This window comes from Anoplolepis gracilipes, unplaced genomic scaffold (assembly GCF_047496725.1).
Source record: "Anoplolepis gracilipes unplaced genomic scaffold, ASM4749672v1 Contig19, whole genome shotgun sequence".
In the NCBI taxonomy this organism is placed as follows: domain Eukaryota; kingdom Metazoa; phylum Arthropoda; class Insecta; order Hymenoptera; family Formicidae; genus Anoplolepis; species Anoplolepis gracilipes.
In genome coordinates this window covers 1,636,981-1,658,438 of record NW_027328667.1, presented here as the reverse complement: position 1 = coordinate 1,658,438, position 21,458 = coordinate 1,636,981, and the positions used below count along the sequence as shown (strand labels likewise).

General features: G+C 33.2%; 2 protein-coding genes, 1 long non-coding RNA gene and 1 pseudogene across 4 annotated transcripts in view; 3 read left to right on the top strand and 1 right to left on the bottom strand.

Moving 5' to 3' along the window:
- The first annotated feature begins 1,861 nt into the window (after nucleotides 1-1,861).
- Nucleotides 1,862-2,756, top strand: LOC140675561 (uncharacterized; annotated as a pseudogene).
- Nucleotides 2,757-3,697: 941 nt separating this feature from the next.
- On the top strand, nucleotides 3,698-6,008 carry LOC140675595 (uncharacterized protein F54H12.2-like). Its single transcript, XM_072910175.1, has 6 exons — nucleotides 3,698-3,986; nucleotides 4,087-4,575; nucleotides 4,671-4,801; nucleotides 5,055-5,174; nucleotides 5,667-5,807; nucleotides 5,919-6,008. The coding sequence occupies exons 1-6, from the start codon at nucleotides 3,698-3,700 to the stop codon at nucleotides 6,006-6,008; spliced, it is 1,260 nt and encodes a 419-aa protein (XP_072766276.1).
- A 3,686-nt stretch (nucleotides 6,009-9,694) lies between these two features.
- The window catches only part of LOC140675541 (uncharacterized), a 95,011-nt gene continuing 83,247 nt past the window's right edge, over nucleotides 9,695-21,458 (top strand). Inside the window, exons 1-4 of one of the 2 annotated variants that reach the window (XM_072910133.1) lie at nucleotides 9,695-9,988; nucleotides 11,261-11,667; nucleotides 11,875-11,974; nucleotides 13,340-13,587. In XM_072910133.1, coding sequence (XP_072766234.1) covers nucleotides 9,695-9,988; nucleotides 11,261-11,667; nucleotides 11,875-11,974; nucleotides 13,340-13,465 — 927 coding nt within the window. In that variant the 3' untranslated portion in view covers nucleotides 13,466-13,587. Of the gene's footprint in view, nucleotides 9,989-11,260; nucleotides 11,668-11,874; nucleotides 11,975-13,339; nucleotides 13,588-21,458 lie in introns of those variants that run through there. The other variant, XM_072910132.1, reaches the window with a different exon arrangement.
- LOC140675542 (uncharacterized) lies at nucleotides 13,242-15,368 on the bottom strand. The gene is made up of 3 exons (XR_012048407.1): nucleotides 15,159-15,368; nucleotides 13,695-14,326; nucleotides 13,242-13,513 (listed from the first exon to the last, which is right to left on the bottom strand). It is a non-coding gene; the product is annotated as an uncharacterized lncRNA (long non-coding RNA).

The window sequence follows — 21,458 nt, the reverse complement described above, 5'->3', positions numbered from 1 at the left end:
CAGAGATTTGGCGTATTCTTATTCTCACGCCTCATGTCACCGAGGAGGAAAGATGGAAAATATAGAAGCAAGTACTGCAACGTTATCTTCACTTTGTTCAAGCTGCGAGAAAACATTTACGCAAAGGTGTAACCGATAATGGCGACGCGGATGAAGAGCAGAACGAAAACACGAAAGATTCGAATGACGAACTCGCAGAAACGAGAACTTTAATTAGCAGCGACGGTAGTCCTAGTTATTACTAGCACTACTACCGTAGTAGTAGCAGTTTCGGGAAAAAACGCGCTCAATCGGCGGAAATGATCAAAGAAATAATCAACACCGTACCGAAATCTTATCGCGACAGAGGCCGCATTCTATTGAAATACTTACTAGATATTCCGGCATCTAAGATTAGCTGGGATAAACGCGGGGTAGTAACTATAGACAGTGCACTCGTAGAGGGAATATCGTTAAATACATAAACGACGCGATACGTGAAAGAAAAGCAGTAAAAGCAACCGGAAGAATTCAGTTTGCTCGATTGCTGTGTGATATAAACACACCTTCCAATCTCATAGGAAATCGCGATTTATTACAGGCTCCTCGCATTGAGAATCCGTTACCTCGCGGGAGCTCCACTCCGAAGAAAACTCCGCACACAAGGTCACGCAGTCGTAAATTAGACGAAACCGACACAGACTATTTGTGTCCGCCGACGAAGACGACGGAGATAAAACATTAACAAGCGACAATGAAGATTCTCCCCCAAGAGAAAAAAAGGATTATTCGCATGGCGGCCGCTCTAATGACGGAGTTTGAAAAATTGTATTACGACCCCGCGTATTCTGCGGCGGATAATTTATCGCGAGCCGTTAAACCGAATTTTACGCGCAATGAGGTTCTCGACTGGCTTAAATCGCAAGACGCGTACACGTTGTATCGCCCGGTACGACGAAAATTTCCGCGTTTACATTATAACGTGACAAATATCGATGACCTATGGAAAGCCGATTTGATCGATCTTCGTAATCTCAAGAACTACAATGCCGGTTATTCCTACTTACTTGCGGTAATTGACGTGTTTAGTAAATTCGTACGGGAATACGAATTTACGTGACAAAACAGCTAGCTGTGTAATAGAAGCCTTTCAACGCATATTCTCGAGAAACAACGGTCGTCTACCCGTATACCTGCAGACCGACAAAGATAAAGAATTTATTGCTCGTCCTGTACAAAAATTCTTAAAAGAAAAGGACATTTGTTTTCGAGTAACTCGCAATCTCGATATTAAAGCAGCTATAGTGGAACGTTTTAATAGAACACTCAAGGAGCATACGTGGCGTTATTTTATGCATAAAAATACACGGCGCTACATAAATGTTTTGCAAGATATCGTTCACGCTTATAATCATACGCGGCATTCCGCTATCAAAATGCAATCAGCGGTCGTTACGTGTGAAAATGCTCGCATCGCGCGTGAAAATATAACTCGTCGATGGAAAAACGAAAAACGCGCAAAACAAAAGGCTAAATACCGCGTCGGCGATCTTGTGCGGATCAGTAGAGCAAAAATCACCTTCGAGAAAGGATACGTGGCGAAGTGGAGCGAAGAGATATTTTGAATTCAGCGGGTTCTTGATTGGCGAAAACCACGGGTGTACGAATTATGCGATTTAACCGGAGAAGACATTGACGGTATTTTTTACGAGCAAGAATTAGCTCGAGTTGAGAAAAACTTGCAGGAAGAAGAGTTTATCGTCGATCGCGAGATAAAAAGCAGAGGCCGTGGTGATAATAAACAGCTGCTAGTTAGCTGGCGTGATTATGCCAGTAAATTTGATAGTTGGATTCCCCGCTTCAAGTTTAACAAATCTTTGAGATGAGGGAGGAACAATTTCTACTGGTTCTTCCGAGCAATAGCAGTATGCGTTATTTTCCGGACAATACTACCTCGTCATTTATTACGGAATTACCTCAAACGATACAGTTACATGGCGAATGAGAAGTCGCGCTCAACGAAATTCAATTCCCCAATACTTTTTTTCATGTACAACGCGGTGAAAATATACTCATATTCGCCGATGTTGATATTCGAAGTAACGGGAAAAAAGATGCTGTGATAACTTCGAAGGAAGACGAAATACGAGTTGACATTTATAAAAATATGGACGAACTTCTCACCGCGATTAATACGACGTGTAAAATAGCCGGTTCGCATTTTCATCTAGATCGACGAGGGTTATCCGTCGGTAGTATAGAGTTTTACCTCGAGTGTGATAAAAATAAATGCAAACTAAATCATTATGTAAACTTTTCCGATAAACTTCTACGAATACTCGGTTTAGGGGATGCACTTTATAATGCTCCTAAGGGGGAAGCGATACTATACTGGGCTTACGACGTATAATCCTGATTCAAAAAAAAAATCTACATCAATTTTTCTTAAACTCGGTTTTGAAAAGGGAGACTTTGGATTCTTTACTCACGAACCCTCTAGTTTGGCTCGCGGTATTCCCGATAAACTATTCGTTTATTGCGATATTTGTGAATTTTATATAATGGGCGATGTACAGTCTCCTCTTCTCCGAATAGTGCCAGTCGAGGAGCATGGTTGCGATTACGAGTACGGAACGAATCAAGTGAAACATTTCTCTCTTCCGTATTATATCCCGTTACGACGAACAAATTTCAGTAGAATTGAAATCGATATAAGAGATCAGTTTGGAAAAAAAATACCATTTGAATCCGAAACATCGACTGTGACGTTACACTAAAGTGTTCGCCTAAAGGCGAACCCGCTAGTATTGTGAACGTCGGCGTCGTTGAGAAAAAGATAGAAATTAAATTCTCAAACGGGTCATGACAGATTAATACGAGTATTACAATTTACAAAGCGATAGGGGTGGTGGAATTCCGTGAGTTTTCGTCGGCGCGCCTTATCAACGGTCATGGTATCGGAAGTTTTTTAGGAGGAATATTTAGACATATATCTTATCTAAGTAGCGGCATACGTAGCGTGGGGAAAGAAGCCTTACGGGCCGGTGTTAATATAATTGACGACATTGAAAATAATATACCGTTAAAGGTAGCGACCGAAAATCGTTTTAAAGAATCGCGCAACAATCTCAAGAAGAAAGCTAAAAAAAAAAATAAGTAGTTCGATGAAAGGATCGGGATATAAGTCAGATGCAAAAATGCGCGTAGCTCAGTTTCTTTTCGCAGGGCTTAACGCTCGCATCGTTAAATCTGCGACAACTTCATCGCGTAAACGCCGTCGAACGAGTAAGAAAAGTTTATCGAAAAAACCCAAAACGAAGAACAAAACATCAAAAAATAAGTGAAGAAGGAAAAATCGCGTCGGTGAAAAGACTTAAGACGTCGTAAACCTAGAAAAAAACGTACATATCCGACATATTCTCTTAAACGTGTACTACGGTAGTAAACTACGTGTAACTACGTAAATACGGTAGACTAACAACGAAATATTGGCCGGCGATAAAAAATTTACGGTAAATAATCATGTCTTTTCTTCATACACATTCGAGCGAGTGTTTAAAAAAGTGAACTCGATCTCTTTTCTTTACCGCCTACGCAGACTAGTATCGAGAGTTCACAATGGATCTATTACAAACCCGTCACTTCGCTCTCGGACGACTCGCCGATAGAATTCGTCATCTCAGGCTACGGAGAAGAATATTTAGATCTCACTCATACCATGCTAAGTCTTCGCGTGTGCATAGAAACCGATCCCGCGATACGCGCGGCGGGTGCCAGCGCCGAACCCAGCCCAGGTCCCGTAAATCATTTACTCCATTCCATCTTCAATCAGATCGACGTGTATTTCAATCAAAAACTCGTGTCGCCCCCGAACAACGCTTACGCGTACTGCACGTACATCGAGGCGTTGTTAAATTATTCTTCACCCGCAAAAACTACCCATCTAACCTCGTGTCTGTGGGACGCGGATACGCCAGGACACATGGACGATCCGGTGGAAACAAAAGGCAATGCTGCTCTTGTGAGGCGCGCTCGATACATTCACGGAGGACGAGCTCTAGATCTTATAGGACATAGGACATCTTCATTACGATGTTTTCAATCAAGACAAGTTTTTAATTAACAGCGTAGAAGTACACTTGCGTCTCGTCCGATCAAAAGATGCGTTCTGTCTTATGGAAAGTAACAGCATATCGAAAATTCGTATACTGGATGCTAGCTTGCTCGTGAGAAGGGCGAAAATTAGCGCCGGAATGTTACTCGCACACGCTAGAATGCTGAGTAAAGTTACAGCCAAATATCCGCTTACGAGAGTCGAGGTTAAAACATTTATGATTCATAGCGAAGTGGTGGGGGAAACGATAGATAACGCAATACTAGGTCAGCTACCGAAACGAATAATAGTCAGCTTCGTCAATAATAAAGCATTTAATGGCGATAGAAAATTAAATCCGTTTAATTTTAAAAATTGGGGTATAAATTTCTTCTCATTATACGTCGATGGTATGCAAATTCCCAGTAAACCGTTACAGCCGATTTTCTCGGTTGAAAAACCGCTTTACGTCGAAGCTTATCAAACGCTTTTTTCGGGAACGGGTATCCATTTTTTGAATGAAGGAAATTCTATAAGCAGAGACGATTATTTCAAGGGATATACGCTATTCGCTTTTGACCTTACGCCGATCTGTCAGCTAATTGCGCCGGACATTGGAATCTCGTGAAACACGGAAGTTTGCGATTAGAAGTGCGATTCGAAAAAGCTTTCTCTGAGACCGTTAATTGTATTGTTTACGCCGAGTTCAATAACGTGATAAAAATCGACGTATCGCGTCAAGTCATCGTCGATTTTTCTGGCTAGATTTCCGTTGTGTTTCGCATGTTATAACACAATACTCGGGTAAAAATTTCCCCCTCCACTTCCTACTAAAATATCGCTACCTGCGTATTTTCCAAAGCGTATATATATATCGTAACAAAAGATGCTTTAGTTTCATTCGAAACGTGAATGCGAACGTTTCGTAAAGAACTTATAACACGTCATTGAAAGTGAATAAATTTCTGCAATATGGACATAGTCGTCGACATACAGCGATGGCGACGATAAATTTATTCCGAAAGAAGTCGCCGTTATCGCAATTGACGTCAGCCATTGGATTATGTTACCTCCGCAACCATTTGGAGAACTATCCGCGAGAGTAAGACGAGAAAACAATTGGCTTTCAAAAAATTATCACGGTATCGAGTGGTTCGACGGCGAACTAATCTACAGTATTTTACTTCGCATCTGCGCGAAATTTCAAGACGCGTACGTCACATTTACGTCAGAGGCAACGAAAAAGCAAGATACCTGAGGAACCTGCTTTTCAGAGATATAAATAATTTGGAAGTCATCTCTCCATCATTTAAAGATTTAATGTCAGAAGAAGAACACGGGTGATATTGCACTTATCACGGATTTCGCAAATTCGGAATCTATCATTGTGCATCGAATAATGCTTATAAATTAAAATGTTGGTTGGTCGCGCAGAATAATCGTACCAGCAACACCTCACTTAGTACTCGGGCTACTTGTAATACTGACGAAAATTGGAAAATAATCGAGGAGGACGAAGACGACTACGAAATCGATATCAGAGATTATGAGTCTTACGATATAAATGAAAATATTAAAATATCTAATGAAATAGAGAACAAAAACCTGTAGAAAACCGAACAGCCAATTGAAAAAGAAGAGATATTCACGAAACCAGAATCATCGACGTTGCCGAATAGAGTTTGAAATAACTAGCAGCTCCACGCAGACTGACTTTAAAAATTTGAAGATACAGGTATAGACAAAAACTCGCTACCAAAAAAGGTAAATGCCGGTGTTATTCAAATAATACCGCACGTTCGTTCGTCTTTAGAGCAAAAAATGAACTCTCGCGAAATTCTACAAGCATTGCAACATCTCGATGTCAGACATGTGGAGTCTATCCTGCCGACAGAGTTCCGAGGGTGTGGACGAGGTCAACAGCCATCGTCGCTAACACCGACAACCACAATCGACCTGGAGAACATTGGGTCGCCTTCTTCCTCAATGCAGATGGTACAGCCACGTACTTTGACAACTATAGATTACCCTCCCTTTGTACCCTGGATTTTTCCTCCGACTTCGACGAAACTCAACCATCCATTAATGGAATACTCAGCAACTACAAGGAATTTTTTTTCAAACATGTGGACAATATAGCTGTCTATTTTTATATTATATGTGCAATGGTTATGATCTTAATCAGTTTCTTACTCTTTTTTCCGAAAATTGTGAACATAACGATCGTTTAATCGTACGCTAATTTCGTAAAATTTTTCTTCAGAAAAAACATAAATCATCAAAATATAACGTATAATGTCATATTTAATCCTGTAGCTCAAAGCACGCATAATATCATATAATTTACTCATATGTAATACTCTTAAGTGTATGTAATAAAAATGCGAATTTTAAAATATAGATTTTTTTATGAAAAAACTAGTATATTAATAAATGCAAAGTTTTTTGTCTTAAATCGCCTTCCGTTTCTTTCTACCACCCTTTTTTCCTTTTACAGCCGCCAAGTTTCAATAGTATATTTTATTATCTTTGTTTTATTATCACTCAATAAACGAACGTCGGGGTTCGATGACCCGTTATTCTAGTCGAAAAGTTTCAATAGTATAGCACAGCAGGTGGTCAAACCTTTGTCCGACTGTTTTTTATTATCTCTCTTTGTCTCCAGGAAAGATGTTTTACTTAATTATACAACAGCGTCGCATCCAGACGCCGTTTTTTCGTAGCACGTGTTTTTTTATTTATGACGCTTATCCTTTCTTTACCCCCACTCTCGCTGGACACTATGGAGCGGACCAATCCGCTGCATGGGCACCATGGAGCAGACCAATCAGAACACTTCCCTCTCCAGACAATCACCCCCCTCAACCAATCAGAACGTAGACATCCTCAACACACGGCGCCGCTGGGTCGGTGGTGGGGGTTTGTTTTGACGCCTCATAGTGCCCACCCTACTACTGTCTTCTAAACAACAAAAATATGTTGCATGTTCAACAGCATAATCGGAATACATTTCAGCATTTGAAGCAGTCCAGGAAGCAATGTGGTTGCGTCAATTATCGCAAGAATTAGTGAATAAAAATCAATTATCGATAGAACTATTGATTGATAATCAAAGTGCAATAAAATTGGCTAAAAGCACAGTACATTATAGATTCACAAAACATATTGATGTGAAATACCATTACATTTGCGACTATATTAATAATAATTTATTATTGCCCATGTACGTTTCATCAGAAAAACAATTAGCTGATTTTTTAACTGAATTACTATCAAAAGAAAAGTTTGTAGGTAATTGTAAGACATTAGCAATAGATTCATTCTCTAACAATAAAGAGGATAAAAAAATATTAACCAATAAATAAAAGTGAGAATGTTGAGAGGAAGGTTTATTTATCGATCACCATATTGATTTTATGCTTATATCGATTTTTATGTTTATCACAGTTTTGTATTTCTTTATTTTCATTTAATTTGATTATCGCGCACTACATACGTTTTTCCTTTTCTTTTCTGCGCGCCCTCTCTTATAGGATGTGTTCATGATAAGCCTTCTGACTGTAAGCCTCTCAGATGTAATAATAAAAGGTGTGAATCCACTAAAAGACTGTTTTGTTGTTTTTCTATTATCCGATTCTAACAGATCGAAGATCTTCTGTGCAAATTACAGAATTGCAACAGTTTTTATATCAAATGACTTGTTTTGGCTCTACAATATCAACAATTTGACAAGGCCAATATGGACACATTTATTGCCCATACAGTTGTTCACACTGTTGTCACGCTAGTTTTATATATACATATAAATTCATGAATATTGTAACTATTTGTCTAAAAAAATTCACAAAAATCATTGTCTTTTATTGTTTCTAACTAGGTGGAAACCCCTTAACTTATTAATAATAAGTAAATTTTACTCTTTCGGTCCGCTATCATTTCTGCCCATACCTTTATTGACCAGATAGTGAAATGCACTTTATCGAATGGTGTGCGGACTTTCTTATCACAACAAGAAATTATGCTGTTAAATATTCTATTGTAAAAGTGGCTTGTCCGTCCACAAAATGCGATCGAAGAAATATCATTCCCCCGACACTGTGCGAGAAACCCTATGTGTATTTTATCGATAGTTAAGATTTTTTAAACATATCACAAACATTAAATAAAGATAATAAAAATACCTTCACAAAAGTAGACACGTTATTCTTCATTTCCTGCTAAAAGTTGCTGCACTTGTTGATAATGATATGAGTGCAATCTGTTCTGATGTAGATTACAATACATCACGTATTGCGAAAGATTCAGCATTCGATCCGCATGATGCACGTACGTTCCAGGATTCTCTCTTCTTCCTTTATGCAATGACGCACTGGTACATCAGCGGTTCGACAATTTAATAGAAGAGATTCTGTCTCTCTGATATATCTCAAAATTACATTAAACGCTGGATGTGGTTCACGTTCGGGGAATCGTAATTCCGCGTAAAGACATGCCACGGCACAAGAATTTTCTTCGGTTTTTCCGTATATGATAATCATATCGGTGTATTCTTGTGCAGTAAATTCTATTTCTTTTTATAATTTTTTATGAAACGTTTCATGAAACATGCACGTCGTATGTTGGGCATTTATTGTTGTGGAGAACCTGTGAACTGTTTTCACCGATAGTAATATATTTATTTTATAGTGTAAATTATTTTTAGTCTATTTCTTTTTAATACGTAAAACAAAAAGCCTAACTAAACATAAAATTGTTATTTATTTAACAATAAAAAAAGGATCAGTCCTTTTAAAGTTTAAATACAATAATTTTTTTTTAAATAGCTACAAATTATATGCATATGAATATTAAATATTATATTAACTTTTTTAACTCTTCTTCTTAACCATTTGCATTAACAAAGCATATAAATTTTCTTTAATGGTATTTTACACTTATAGAAAAACTAATTATGAATGACATTGTAATATGTAGTAACTTTATCTTGTTGACGTATTAGTTATTATTAGGTACATAAAAATGTAATGTTTAAAATTATATAATAAAATAATTAACTATATTGTACTTAATTTTGTATTTTTTATATTCTGTAACATCAATTCATTCCTGATTTTAACTATCAAAAATATATTTTAAAAAATAACAAAATGTCTCATTATTGACTCTCATACTTCAGCAAAAATTCCATGTACTGTATGATATGTATAAATACTGCATCTCATATTTTTTTCTTATAATGCAGAAAGCCTAATCTGATATCTGGGGAGAAAGAAATAGTCTATAGAAATAATATATGATAACAGTTGATAACATATACCAATTGTCTCAATCTTACAATAAGAAAGTACTGGCAAATAATCACAAAATAACTACACATATATTCACGCATATGTTGTTTGTAATGATTTATGTAATAACTTCTTATTTCCTTTATACTTTCAAATAAATCAGTCTATTATATCAATGAAAAGAAAATGAATAGTCTTTTATTACATGTTCGCGCATAATCATAACTATAATATACTATTATTGATATTTTTCGATGTAATATATAGAAATGTATTATTTCCTTATACTTTTTTATCTCACATATTGACAGCTAATGTTTCAGTTGGTAGTAAGATGTTGAGAAAGCTAACACCGGAAAAGGTTATCACTTTCACAAAATTGAGTTTAGTTATATCCCTTTCATGGCCACTACCAGCTACTGCTACGAAGCGGCAAGTTGTTGGTTTTAAAGTGTTACGTTTTTTGACTTACATGAACATATGGTGTCTTTTTGTACCATTGTCTATGACTCTTCAGGATTGGAGTGACCGTCCTGATATTTGCGTCAAATCGATTCCATTAATTGCTGGCAGTGCTCAAGCTTTTATAGAAATGTGGGTATGTCACGGACAGCACAAACATCTTCAAGTAAGAATTAAATAAACTGTAAATTTTTTTCTTTATATATGACGTTTTGTTTCTTTTTAAGTATATTAAAAAATTACCTTTTTAACAAAAAGGTAAAAAAAGCATTGAGTTCAGGGGCGTGTTATACAATTGTGCAAAACAGTTATATTAATTATATTTATTCTTTACAAAAACTAGTAATATATTATTATAAAGAATTGCGTTAAGTTGATAAACATAAAGTAAAATTTTACAAAATGATATTTTAATTATAAAAAATATAATTAGAACAACTCAACGCTGCCAATTTTATTGTAACATAGCTTTGGTAGAATACATAGAACAAAAATAAAAACACTTTCATGATATAATCCGAAAGCCAAGCTATTGATTGAGCCTAGTAAGAACTTGATCGGTTCAGCCGTTATTGCAAAACTTATAACCTGAGATATTTTCAAACTGCCTACTCGTGTAAAGATACACGGTCTTGTTCAACTAAAAAAAAACTGAACTCAACGCAAGACACTACCGTGTCTTTTAATAAATATAAAAATTAATTATACGATGCATTAAATTACATTTAATACAGAAAATAATTATCCTTAGTGAGTGAGTGCGTGCGTGCGTGCGTGTGTTAAGAAAAAAAAGAAAAAAATTTTACTTCATTGATGAAGATGTTAAACTATTTTTTAAAACCCTATTTTTCTATAACCTAAAATTCTTTACCTACAAAGTTAAAGAAAATCAAGAAAAATATTTTTATGTAGATTTCTAGATTTGTAATTGTCATATAATTAATTATATGATAATATAATTGATAATTATTTTCATATTAAAAGCCATAAAAAAATTAAAAGACCGCACAACTATATTCCACCTTATCAAGTATAATAATTTTAATTTAAAATATAGTAATAAAAAAATTAAGTTTTAAATGCAATTTTTATTCTCGATCTCATCACAATTCTTTGATACCTATATAAATATTAAAAATATAATTATAAATATTTAATATAAGTATTTAAAACGTTAAAAATATAAATATTTAACATAATAATTACATATATATCTATTTAATACATATACACATATTTATATGTTTATTTTAAATTATAAATATAAAAAAAGTATATTTTCGTTATAATTATAATTATTAAACAATTTTTTACAAATTATTTCAACAATTAAAAATCAAAATACATTAACATTAATGTTTTAATATTATTACAACATATTCAGTTAAAATATATTAATTTTTTACTAAAATAATTTTTTACAAATGATATATTGCAGTTATTAATAGCTGAGATGGAAAACTATTGTAAACATGCTATAGGTTACGAAAAGGATATCTTGCAACAGTATGTCGACAGATACGCAATGTTTTACGCTGTGACCGCAATGTGGTTTTATTTAACAGCGTTCGCCGTTATGTGCAGTCCATCATTTTTATCTGATCCTTTTCCAACGTATGCTAAATATCCATTTAACGTTAATTATCAGCCATTAAAAACGATCATTTACGTACAGCAGAGTTCTGTTGGTATACAGATGGCATCTATTTTATGTATTATTGTTCTTATTGCACTTCTACTTTGGTTTGCTTCAGCTCGATTTGAAATGTTGTGTAATGAATTACGAATGATATCAAATGTTTACGAATTGGCACAGTGCATTCGGAAGCACCAACAAGTACTACGGTATGATTATAAATTTAACTATAACAATTAATCCTTATTTTATAATAATCAGCTTTGTCAATAAGAATTTTAAAAAGCAGAAAAAAATATTTCTTTTTTTTTTAAATAAGAATTATTTATATTTTATGTGTAATTTATTTTAAGTTTATTGATAAAATTTCATCTAACTTTACGATTATAAAATATGAACATTATATGAATTTACAGATACGCAAATGATGTAACTCACACTGTTCGTTTTCTGGTTTTGATAATAGTAGGAGGAAGTGCAGCGGCAGTATTATTTGTTGGTCTCACTCTTGTCAGTGTAAGTGCTATCAATGGAATAAAAGCTTACTCAATTGTTTTATTCCTTTTTGAAATATTGTTTATTATTATAGTTACTCTCAGTCATTATAATCATTATACAATACATATACATATACAGGCTTTCAAACTACCGTCTTTCTACTAGTTCCAATTTTTCGAAACAAACAAAATTTCAAATAGATAGGGTCGGTGCACCATTTGTGGCCACTTTAAAGATTTTCGACGAAATAAACACATTTTTATGAAATTCTTTTCGTTAATATAATGCTTTTAACTGCTTTAATACATTCATAAGAGTCTTTAGATGATAAATTCAAGATCGACAAGCAAATAAAGTAAAGTAAATATTTTAAGAATAAAAAATTATATTATAAGATCCGATTTCACCGTTTTTGGCCATCAAAACATCAGTTCTCGCTACAATAAGTACCGTTTCTGGTCACATAAATGAAATTGAAATTAATTTGTAATTAAAAAAATAATGAAAAGGTACAGATACGTAATAAAATTTATGATTTGTTTCTAATGTAATAGTTTATTTTTTGTAATAAAATTATCAAATATTATATTAGTCTACAATACAAAATGTATCTTATACATACATGTTTAACTTTTATTAAAATTACTTTTATACAAAGCAATTTAAAAAAACTATATATGGAACTTAAAAAACAACTTAATTAGAATTATTAAAATAAAAAAATATTAAAAAATTAACATATTAATAAAATATTAAAACATTTAATATTATTTTAATCCAGTTAAACTTTTTACTTTAAACTTTTTTTTAGGAATTAGCGATTTGTTTGCATTTTTCGTATTTTTTTAGCAATTGTTTCTTCCTTCTTTTTTTCCTTTTCTTGTTGCTTTCTCTTTTTCTCCATTTCCCTTTTCTCTTTTTTTCTGCTTTCAGTTTTAAATTTTCTTCTCGTTTCAACGCTAATTCTACTTTTCTTTTTTGTTTTTGTTCTAACAATAATTGCTTTTCATTATTTTCTTGTTCTTTTAACTCTAACCAACGATCACTTGTAATCACTGAAGGTAATTGTATTTTATTTTTATTTGTATTTTTCGATTTTTTTATTTCAGGATAAACCAATATGCTTTTTAAAGTTTCTTCTATGTTATTTGAAATTACTTATTTGAGTTGTACAAATTTCTTTAACATTATTAGTTAAATTATTGATTAATTTATTTAAATGTAATTTATTTAAAGTAGAACATTTGTCTAAATTTTGTTCAATATTAGGCAAATTTTCATTAATTTTGATCAAACCTTGGTCTACTGATAAATCTGAATTAATTACAAGAGAATTGTTTTTATTATTTTTTTGTAATTCATTATTGTTTAAAATATTTGCAGCAGAAAATAAATTTATACTTGAAGAATTGTTACTCTTGCGTAAAGGGTCTTTTAACAAATCCATATTCAAGGGATTATTTTCGCAATCCACAATTTCTATTGGGACATCGTCAATCTCTCCGATGAATGTAATAGACTCTGCTTCAAAATTATTATTTGAATAATTGTTTTTACCTACGATGAATAATAAAAATTGTATGTAAAAATTATTAAATATAAATTAATTTAATAATAAGATTAATTTAGTAATAAGATACATTAATTTATCTAATAATTGTACATATTGAAATTAAATTTGATGAAAGGATTAATAATTTTTTATTTTCTTGAACCACATTTATTTATACATACATACCATCCAAAACATTTACATCGGAAATAGGAAAATCAGAGTTTTCGAATAGGGATCTTTTAGTACATATAGTTTTATTTTTTCCATTTACTTCATCGATTACTTTGCTCCATGTATCAAATAAAGCTTCATATTTCATATTTCCATTCCAGACATTTCCATTAGCCTTGAGATCTTTAAATTCTTGTGAAATGTTCGATTCGATATTTTTTTCAAAGATTTCTAGATATTTTTTATTTGATTCATTGTCAGAAATATGGTCTTTGTTCATATTTATAGTGTTTAAATGGTGTTTTAATAGTTTCAGCTTCTATCAGCCGTTTTACTGAATACAATAAACCTTCTCTATTAACTGGAAAACCCATTCTATATGTATTGAGAAGCCAGTTAACCAGAATTTCTTCTATTCGAGAACCTAAAATAGACTCTGGACCAACTCGACCAGATGTTATTGGTGAATCTCCTTTAAGTTTATTTCGCAGAGTTGTTCTTGGAATATTAAAAATCTTGTTTGCATTTAATATAGATGAACCGTTTTGTATTGCAATAATGGCATTTCTTATTTTTGATGGTGAATAAGTAAAAAGTTTTCTTTTCTGTTGATGTTTCTTTTTAAAACGATTCTTATTATCCATCTAAAAAACATATAATGTACATATATAATAACATAATATATAATAAAATATAATAAATAATAAAAAATATAATATATAATAAAAGACATAATACATAATAAAAAATGATAAAAATAATGATAAAAACATAATACATAATACATAATAATAAAAATTATTGTACGTACAATGTAATTATATAGGATATCTCATTTTATACTACGCGTTTTTTTCTATAAAAGAAAAAAATAATAGGTGTCGAAAAGATCATGTATTAATCTAATTCTTTAATTTTGAGATATATATGTTTATATAACTATATATTTATCTGAAAAAAACAATTTGTTTATACAGTGTTTTATTTTAAATGACGAACACAATAATATTTTTTTAAAAAATACATTAAAAATGTTTTCTTTCGGAAACAACCAAACAACTTTTATTTGAAACATTTTTCTTTAAAATGTATTTTTTAAGAGATATTTGAGGTCGTCATTTAAAATGAAACACTCTGTATAAAAAATTTATTATATTAATTATTATTTTATATAGAATTTGTTTCCAAATAAATATGTAGTTGTGTTGCATTTTCATAATTTTACAAAATATACTCACTATTTTTGTTAGCCACAACTGGGATAATACAATAACCAGTTCTGGCCATCCTATGGCTAAAAATAGAGAATTAGATCAATACGTGATCTACTTTTCGACACCCATTATTTTTTCTTTTGTAGAAGTCAAATGCATAATTACGCATATTGAGGTTAACTTTTAGACTTTCCGCGCACCAATTATACAAAGGTTACTCACAATCGTGCCTTTTATACAATTATTTTAATGTTTAACTTACCTCGTATCCTTAACGATTTGCACAAGAAAATACAGAAGAACACACTTTCGTTGGAAAGATCGATTAGTTTTGTCGGAAAGGAAAAAACTTTACAACTGTTAGCGGATAACGTAACCAGTGGAGATGTGAGGAACTAAGTTTTCCCACTTATGTAGCGCGCACTTGAATCATAGACTAAATAATTTAAAAAATTCGTTGAGGTGGCCAAAAATAGAACAGTGGCCACAAATGGTGCACCGACCCTATATAGAGAGATCTCAAGTGGGATATCATTGGATAGAGTTTTTAAAAAGAAACAATTTTTACTACAGTTTTATTAAAAAAAATAGTTTTAGTAAAAAACTTAATTCAATTATCTTTTACAGGTTTTGAGAGAAATGCATTTGTACATTATTATAGATATCCATACATCCAAACGTTTTTCTCGAGATCTATAGGAGATAATTAAATTAAGTTTTAATAAAAGTTTTGTTTCTTTTTCAAAGCTTTAGCTTCCGATACATTTAACCCATATTCCTATTTAAAATTTCAAAGTTGACTTCTGTTACACCTACTTCCGGTTTGTCTCGAAAAATGAAAACACCAATAAATACTTTGGGTGCCCTTTAAAAACGAAAATTTTTTCAACGTAACTTTTTGTAACATAAGGTTCTATTTTTGAAAATGGACGAAGAAAATGGCACGGGTAGTCTAAAACACTCTATATAAGTATATATAAGTTTTAACTCTGAATTATTTAACCAAATTTGAATCAACTAATTTTTAAGAAAATTGAAAAAAAAATTTCATTACTTTCTTAACAATTTTCAATTTTTTATATTTTAGCAACCAAGCTTCACAATAAGATTCTATTGAATTAAAATCTAACTGAATTTATTGTGTTAAGTTTTTTATTTGTTGATAACTTTAAAGTTCTATTTTCATAAAACTCTTGTCAATGATTTATAATTCAAGAATTGATATCTTGATATTTATGAAAAACAAAATAAGCTTTTAATTAATTAAAAAATTAGCAATTAATGGCACTTTTTAGTGTTAATAAGAAAAATGGAGCATATTTGAGATACTGTTGGTAATTTGGAATACTACAAAAAATATATATTTTTATAATATGTAGTAGTAGTAGTAGTAGTAACTTTATTGTTCCCCTTGGGGTTACAATTCACATACAATTCTACCATCAACTTAACCGCCAGAACATAAATACATATATAAAAAAAAAGAATACAGAAATAAAAATAAAAATATAAATGAAAACAGAAAAACTTAAGACTACCTTCGCAATAAAAATCGAATATACATATTAATAATAAATTATATATTATGCCAATAATACATAACTTCAAAACAAAAGAAAGTACTATTCATATAAAAATATAAAAATAAAAATAACAAATAAAATATCTCAAACTATAATTAAAAGAAAAACCAAAACATAACAATCTAACATTATTGCTTGCTTATTCTAGACAGCTGTAGGTGTAGGTTTCTCTTCCTCCACCCACAGCCATCCCTCACACACATACACATGCCGCCTTGGGACTTTCGTTTCCTCTTGCCGTTTTCTTTTCATTCTTTGTCATTTCCCTTTCTCATTCATCCAGTCCATTCACTCCCCATTCGTCTCCATTCTCTCCCTCTCTTACATTTTCTTTCCCTCCTCCTCCCTCTTCCTCTTGTCCTTTCCCTCCTCCCTTCCCTCTCATCTTTTCCCTCTCCAACTCCCTCATCCATCTTTTCCCCTCCCCCTCTTCTCCCAGCACCCATTGCACCTTCTCTTGCCAACTTCTCCCTTCCTTCCCCCATTTCCTACATCCCTCCCATACGTGTTCTCATGTCTCTCTCCCTTCCCCATATAATCTGCACACCCTTTTCCCTTCCTCCTTCCAATACCTACTTTCCCTTACCTCATTTCCCAACCTAAACCTTGCTACTCTCCTCCACTTACTCTCCCCCCAACCCTTTTTCAAATAACCCGGTATCCCCACTCCTTTCACCTCTTTATACCACCTATTGTACGTCGACCCCTCGATCTTCTCCCTCTTCTCTCCTCTCTGTTTTTCTCTATCCCACTCCTCCAATTCCCCACACCAATCCTCTCCCTCTTCCTCCTTTCTTTCTACCTCCTCTATCTTCAACCTCTATCCTCAAAGAAACTTTTTCTCTCCATTTCCCAATCTGACCTCTCCTTCCCCTCCTTCCAGCTATTCTTTTCTCCTCCAAACACTTCCTCGCCAGCTCCCCCTTCTCCCTTCCCAACCTCTTTTCATACGCCCACGCCTTTCTCCCTGCTTTCAATCTCAATTTCTCCCTCTGTAGTTCCTCCCTTACCATTGTAACGAGTCCGCGATCGAATAGCTCGGTCGTGATCAGGATTCGGAACAGAGTCGGGAGGACGAACGTAAGCGTGCTTTCTTAATAAATTTTGATTTATTCTGAGTAAGTGTTTGTACAGTGTATTGGGTATGCAGAGAAAGAGTGTGCGAGTGTGTGTAGAGTGTGTGAGTGTATGAGCAAGTACAGTTTATGTGAGTGTATGCGCGTGTACAGAGTGTGGGAACGTGTGTACGGATATGCGAGTATGTGTGCGGGTACAGTGTATGTGAATGTATGCGATTGCATGTATGAATATGCGGGTACAGATGAAGGCACAGCTTGTCGGTGTGGCTAAGCGGAACGTATGAATTTCGAGCCGTATAAAGGTTGAATCAGATTATACGGCACGGACCGACACGTATCGGCAACGATATGTATTGGCACCAGCACGACAAATTATTGCATTTGTTCAGACTGCTTCGGCAACTGTCCGTCAGTTGACATTTAGCAGTTACAAATTATAAAATGGATGAATCATTCAGCGACGATGAATTGGCTCTTATAGCTTTACTTTTAGACCAAGCTGAAGTCAAAAAAATAAAAAAAAGAAGTCGAAAATGGGTACATCCAATATTAAAAAAGAGAAAACTTGAAGGAGAGCATTGGACATTATTCAAAGATTTACTTAAATATGACGATAAATTTTACCAATATTTTAGAATGCCGCAATGTAAATTCTATGAGTTATTAAAATTGATCGAGCCTATGTTACAAAAACAAAATACGTCATTTCGTGAGGCAATTTCACCGACAGAAAAAACTTGCACTTTGTTTAAGGTAAAACATTTTTATTGAAATTACAATTTTTCTGTATAAACGTATTCTCATTATACGCTGTTTCTTCGCTGAAATGTGACATTGTAAATGAAGATGATAGTAAAAAAACGTGATACATTATGTGGCCCAGTATGATATTGCATTTGTGCAGAATGTTGATGTTGTATGTGTGTGGGTGTATTAGATCCAAAAAATGGTTGTTCTTGCGTAATTTGCTTCATTTCAAGGTCAGTGATAATGGAGAATATTTGCGACTTAGTTATATTTTGATAAAAAGGAGAAAAATTCTTTACTTTTTTTTCAAAGCTCTTCTAAATGAGTTTCGGAGATTCGTCCATGTTTTTTTGCAAACAGCAGCTAGAAAAAAACGAACAATATGTATAAAAATTGACAAAAAAAAAATATATATATATATATATATATATATATATACAGAATGGACCATTTTAATCCATCCATCGAATATCTCGAAAACCAAGCCCGGGAGAGAAAAATGTTTCAGATAAAAGTTGTATAGTTTTGAGGGGACCATAAGATGGTACCATTGGTTTGACCATGAAAAGTCATTTGAAGGTCACGTGAAGGTCACTTCAAGTTTTTTAAATGGAACACCCTATATATTTTTACATATTCTTGTAGCTCATCTCGAGAGCTTTCCAAAACACTTATGACAAAGTATTTTTTATTAAGTATTTTTTGAGTTATAAGGCTTCAAAGTTGCAGTATTTTGACATAAAATACAAGATATCTCATAAAATATTCATTTTTTGATTATCTTACTCTAATACTTTTATACACAGAATAACGAGACGAATCAATTGGCATAATTAAAACACAAAATTATGTTAAAGTAAAAATGTGTAACTGTTAGTTGCAAATTCAGATTTTTACTTTAACATAATTATGTGTTTTAATTATGTCAATTGATTCGTCTCGTTATTCTGTGCATAAAAGTATTAGAGTAAGATAATCAAAAAAAGATATCTTGTATTTTATGTCAAAATACTGCATTTTTCTCTCCCGGGCTTGGTTTTCGAGATATTCGACTGGGTGGATTAAAATGGTCCACTATGTATATATATATATACATAGTGTATATGTATATATATATATATATATATATATATATACATATAATCAACTATATGAAAATAAAATATTCTAAAAAAATACTTTATAAAAATGAGATATTTTAAATTGAATATTTTAATTTATGTTTCGTAGGTTCTTAGCTACTGGTGATTCATTTAGAACAATAGCTATCAGTTATCGACTCGGACATTCAATAGTGCAATTGATTGTTATTCAAGTATGCGAAGCAATAATAGAGAATTTGATGTCATTAACAATGCCAAAGTCTACAGAAGATCATTGGAAAAAAATTGCCGAAGAATTTTGGAATATTTGGAATTTTCCAAACTGTATAGGCGCTCTCGATGGGAAACATGTAGTGATTCAAGCCCCCTCAAATAGTGGATCTCAATTTTTTAATTATAAGAAAACATTTTCAATTGTCCTCTTAGCATTAGTGGATGCATATTACAAATTCATCGCGGTATACATAGGCAGATATCGTAAGAATAGCGATGGAGGTCTATTTTTTTGCTAATTTGAAATTGGGCAAAGCGCTTGAAAAAAATTAATTAAATGTCCCGAAAGATAATGCGCTTCCTAATACGCAGAACGTTATGCCATATGTCATAGTTGGCAATGAGGCATTTCCATTAAAAAAAATATCTTTTGAGACCATATCCTGGTTCGTAAATTCAGGAAGATAGATCGAAAAGAATTTTTAACTACCGTCTCTCACGCGCACGAAGAGTTTCCGAAAATGTGTTTGGAATACTGAGTCAAAAATTTCAAATTTACAATCGAAGGCTGAAATTAAAACCAAAAAATGCAGACAAAATCATTATGACTACGTGCATTTTGCACAATTATCTCAGAGATTTTAGTATTGATGTACAAGATTATACACATAATTATAACACTAGCAATGGCTTGCAAAATTTATTACGCCAAGGTAGAAGTGCAATAAACACTGCATTTACTGTTCGAGACACATTCAAAGAATTTCTTACGACGGAATATGGTCGTGTTGAATGGCAAGACACAATAAATTAAAAATTATAAATATAAATGATTGTTGTGCCTCCGTGAGGGGGCACAGGGTTTTTTCGGGATTCGTGCAGGGAAGGCCGGGGATACGGCGGGCAGTGGCCTCTATTTATTTTAATAAAGTTCTTGTTTTTATATGTGTTTGCTTCTTCCTTTTATTGTAATAAATAACAGTTAGATAGACTCAATGGGTTGGTATTTTGTCACTGCTCCCAGCGAACGTTATGTCACTCGCGTTTGATATCGGTTGAAGTGAGAGAGCGGTATTTCTTGTACGCTCTGTCGCACGGGTAGTCTGATACGCGTCGACTTATCTCAGGCGCGCGTATATCTCTTAGTCATTCGTGTGTGACTCTGTTGAATCTGGTTAACAGCTGCCCGTGACGATTATTACTCGTTAGATTCTAATCAACGACTGCCCGTGACGATTATTCCTCTTTTGGATCTGATCAAAGACTGCCCGTCGCTTCATCGCGGCGGGTGCTGAGCTTCCCTCCGAACTGCATGGTTTTTCGGAGGGGGTCCCTTAGCAACATGACCAAATATGGTTATGTTGCTGAATTCACGTTTTAGTGCAGGCGAGGAAGTTCAAAGTCGAATTTCCTCGCTTGTACTTTTAGCAATTCGGTGACACCTTTCTGGTTTCGTGTTCGCGCTCGGTCTCGGGCGCGCGTGGCTCGCTGCGTCAGCGGCTCGCGCGATTATCGCTTCGCTCGCGATGCATTCCTGCATCAATATAATTATATGTATATATATATATATTATATGTATATATTCATTAAATCTGTAGCCTTTTCTGGGGCTATAACACCCCTCCCCCGTTGGAAAAGAAAACGGAGGTTCAACGTTTTCTGTTTTAGGGAATTTATTTCTTTTTCTTAAGTTTTAAGTTTCCCGATATATATATATATATATATATATATATATATATATATATATACATATATACATATATATATATATACTATATATACTATATGTTTTCTTTTATATTATTTTCTTATTCTAGTTTACAATTTTGTTTGTTTT

What these genes read in the sequence shown, in the direction of transcription:
- LOC140675595 (XM_072910175.1), top strand. Translation starts at nt 3,698, where the DNA reads ATGCTAAGTCTTCGCGTGTGCATAGAAACCGATCCCGCGATACGCGCG. An exon ending in AACGCTTTTTTCGGGAACGG is followed by an intron (nt 4,576 to 4,670) that starts GTATCCATTTTT and finishes CCGATCTGTCAG; the next exon opens with CTAATTGCGCCGGACATTGG. An exon ending in TTAAAAATTTGAAGATACAG is followed by an intron (nt 5,808 to 5,918) that starts GTATAGACAAAA and finishes AAATTCTACAAG; the next exon opens with CATTGCAACATCTCGATGTC.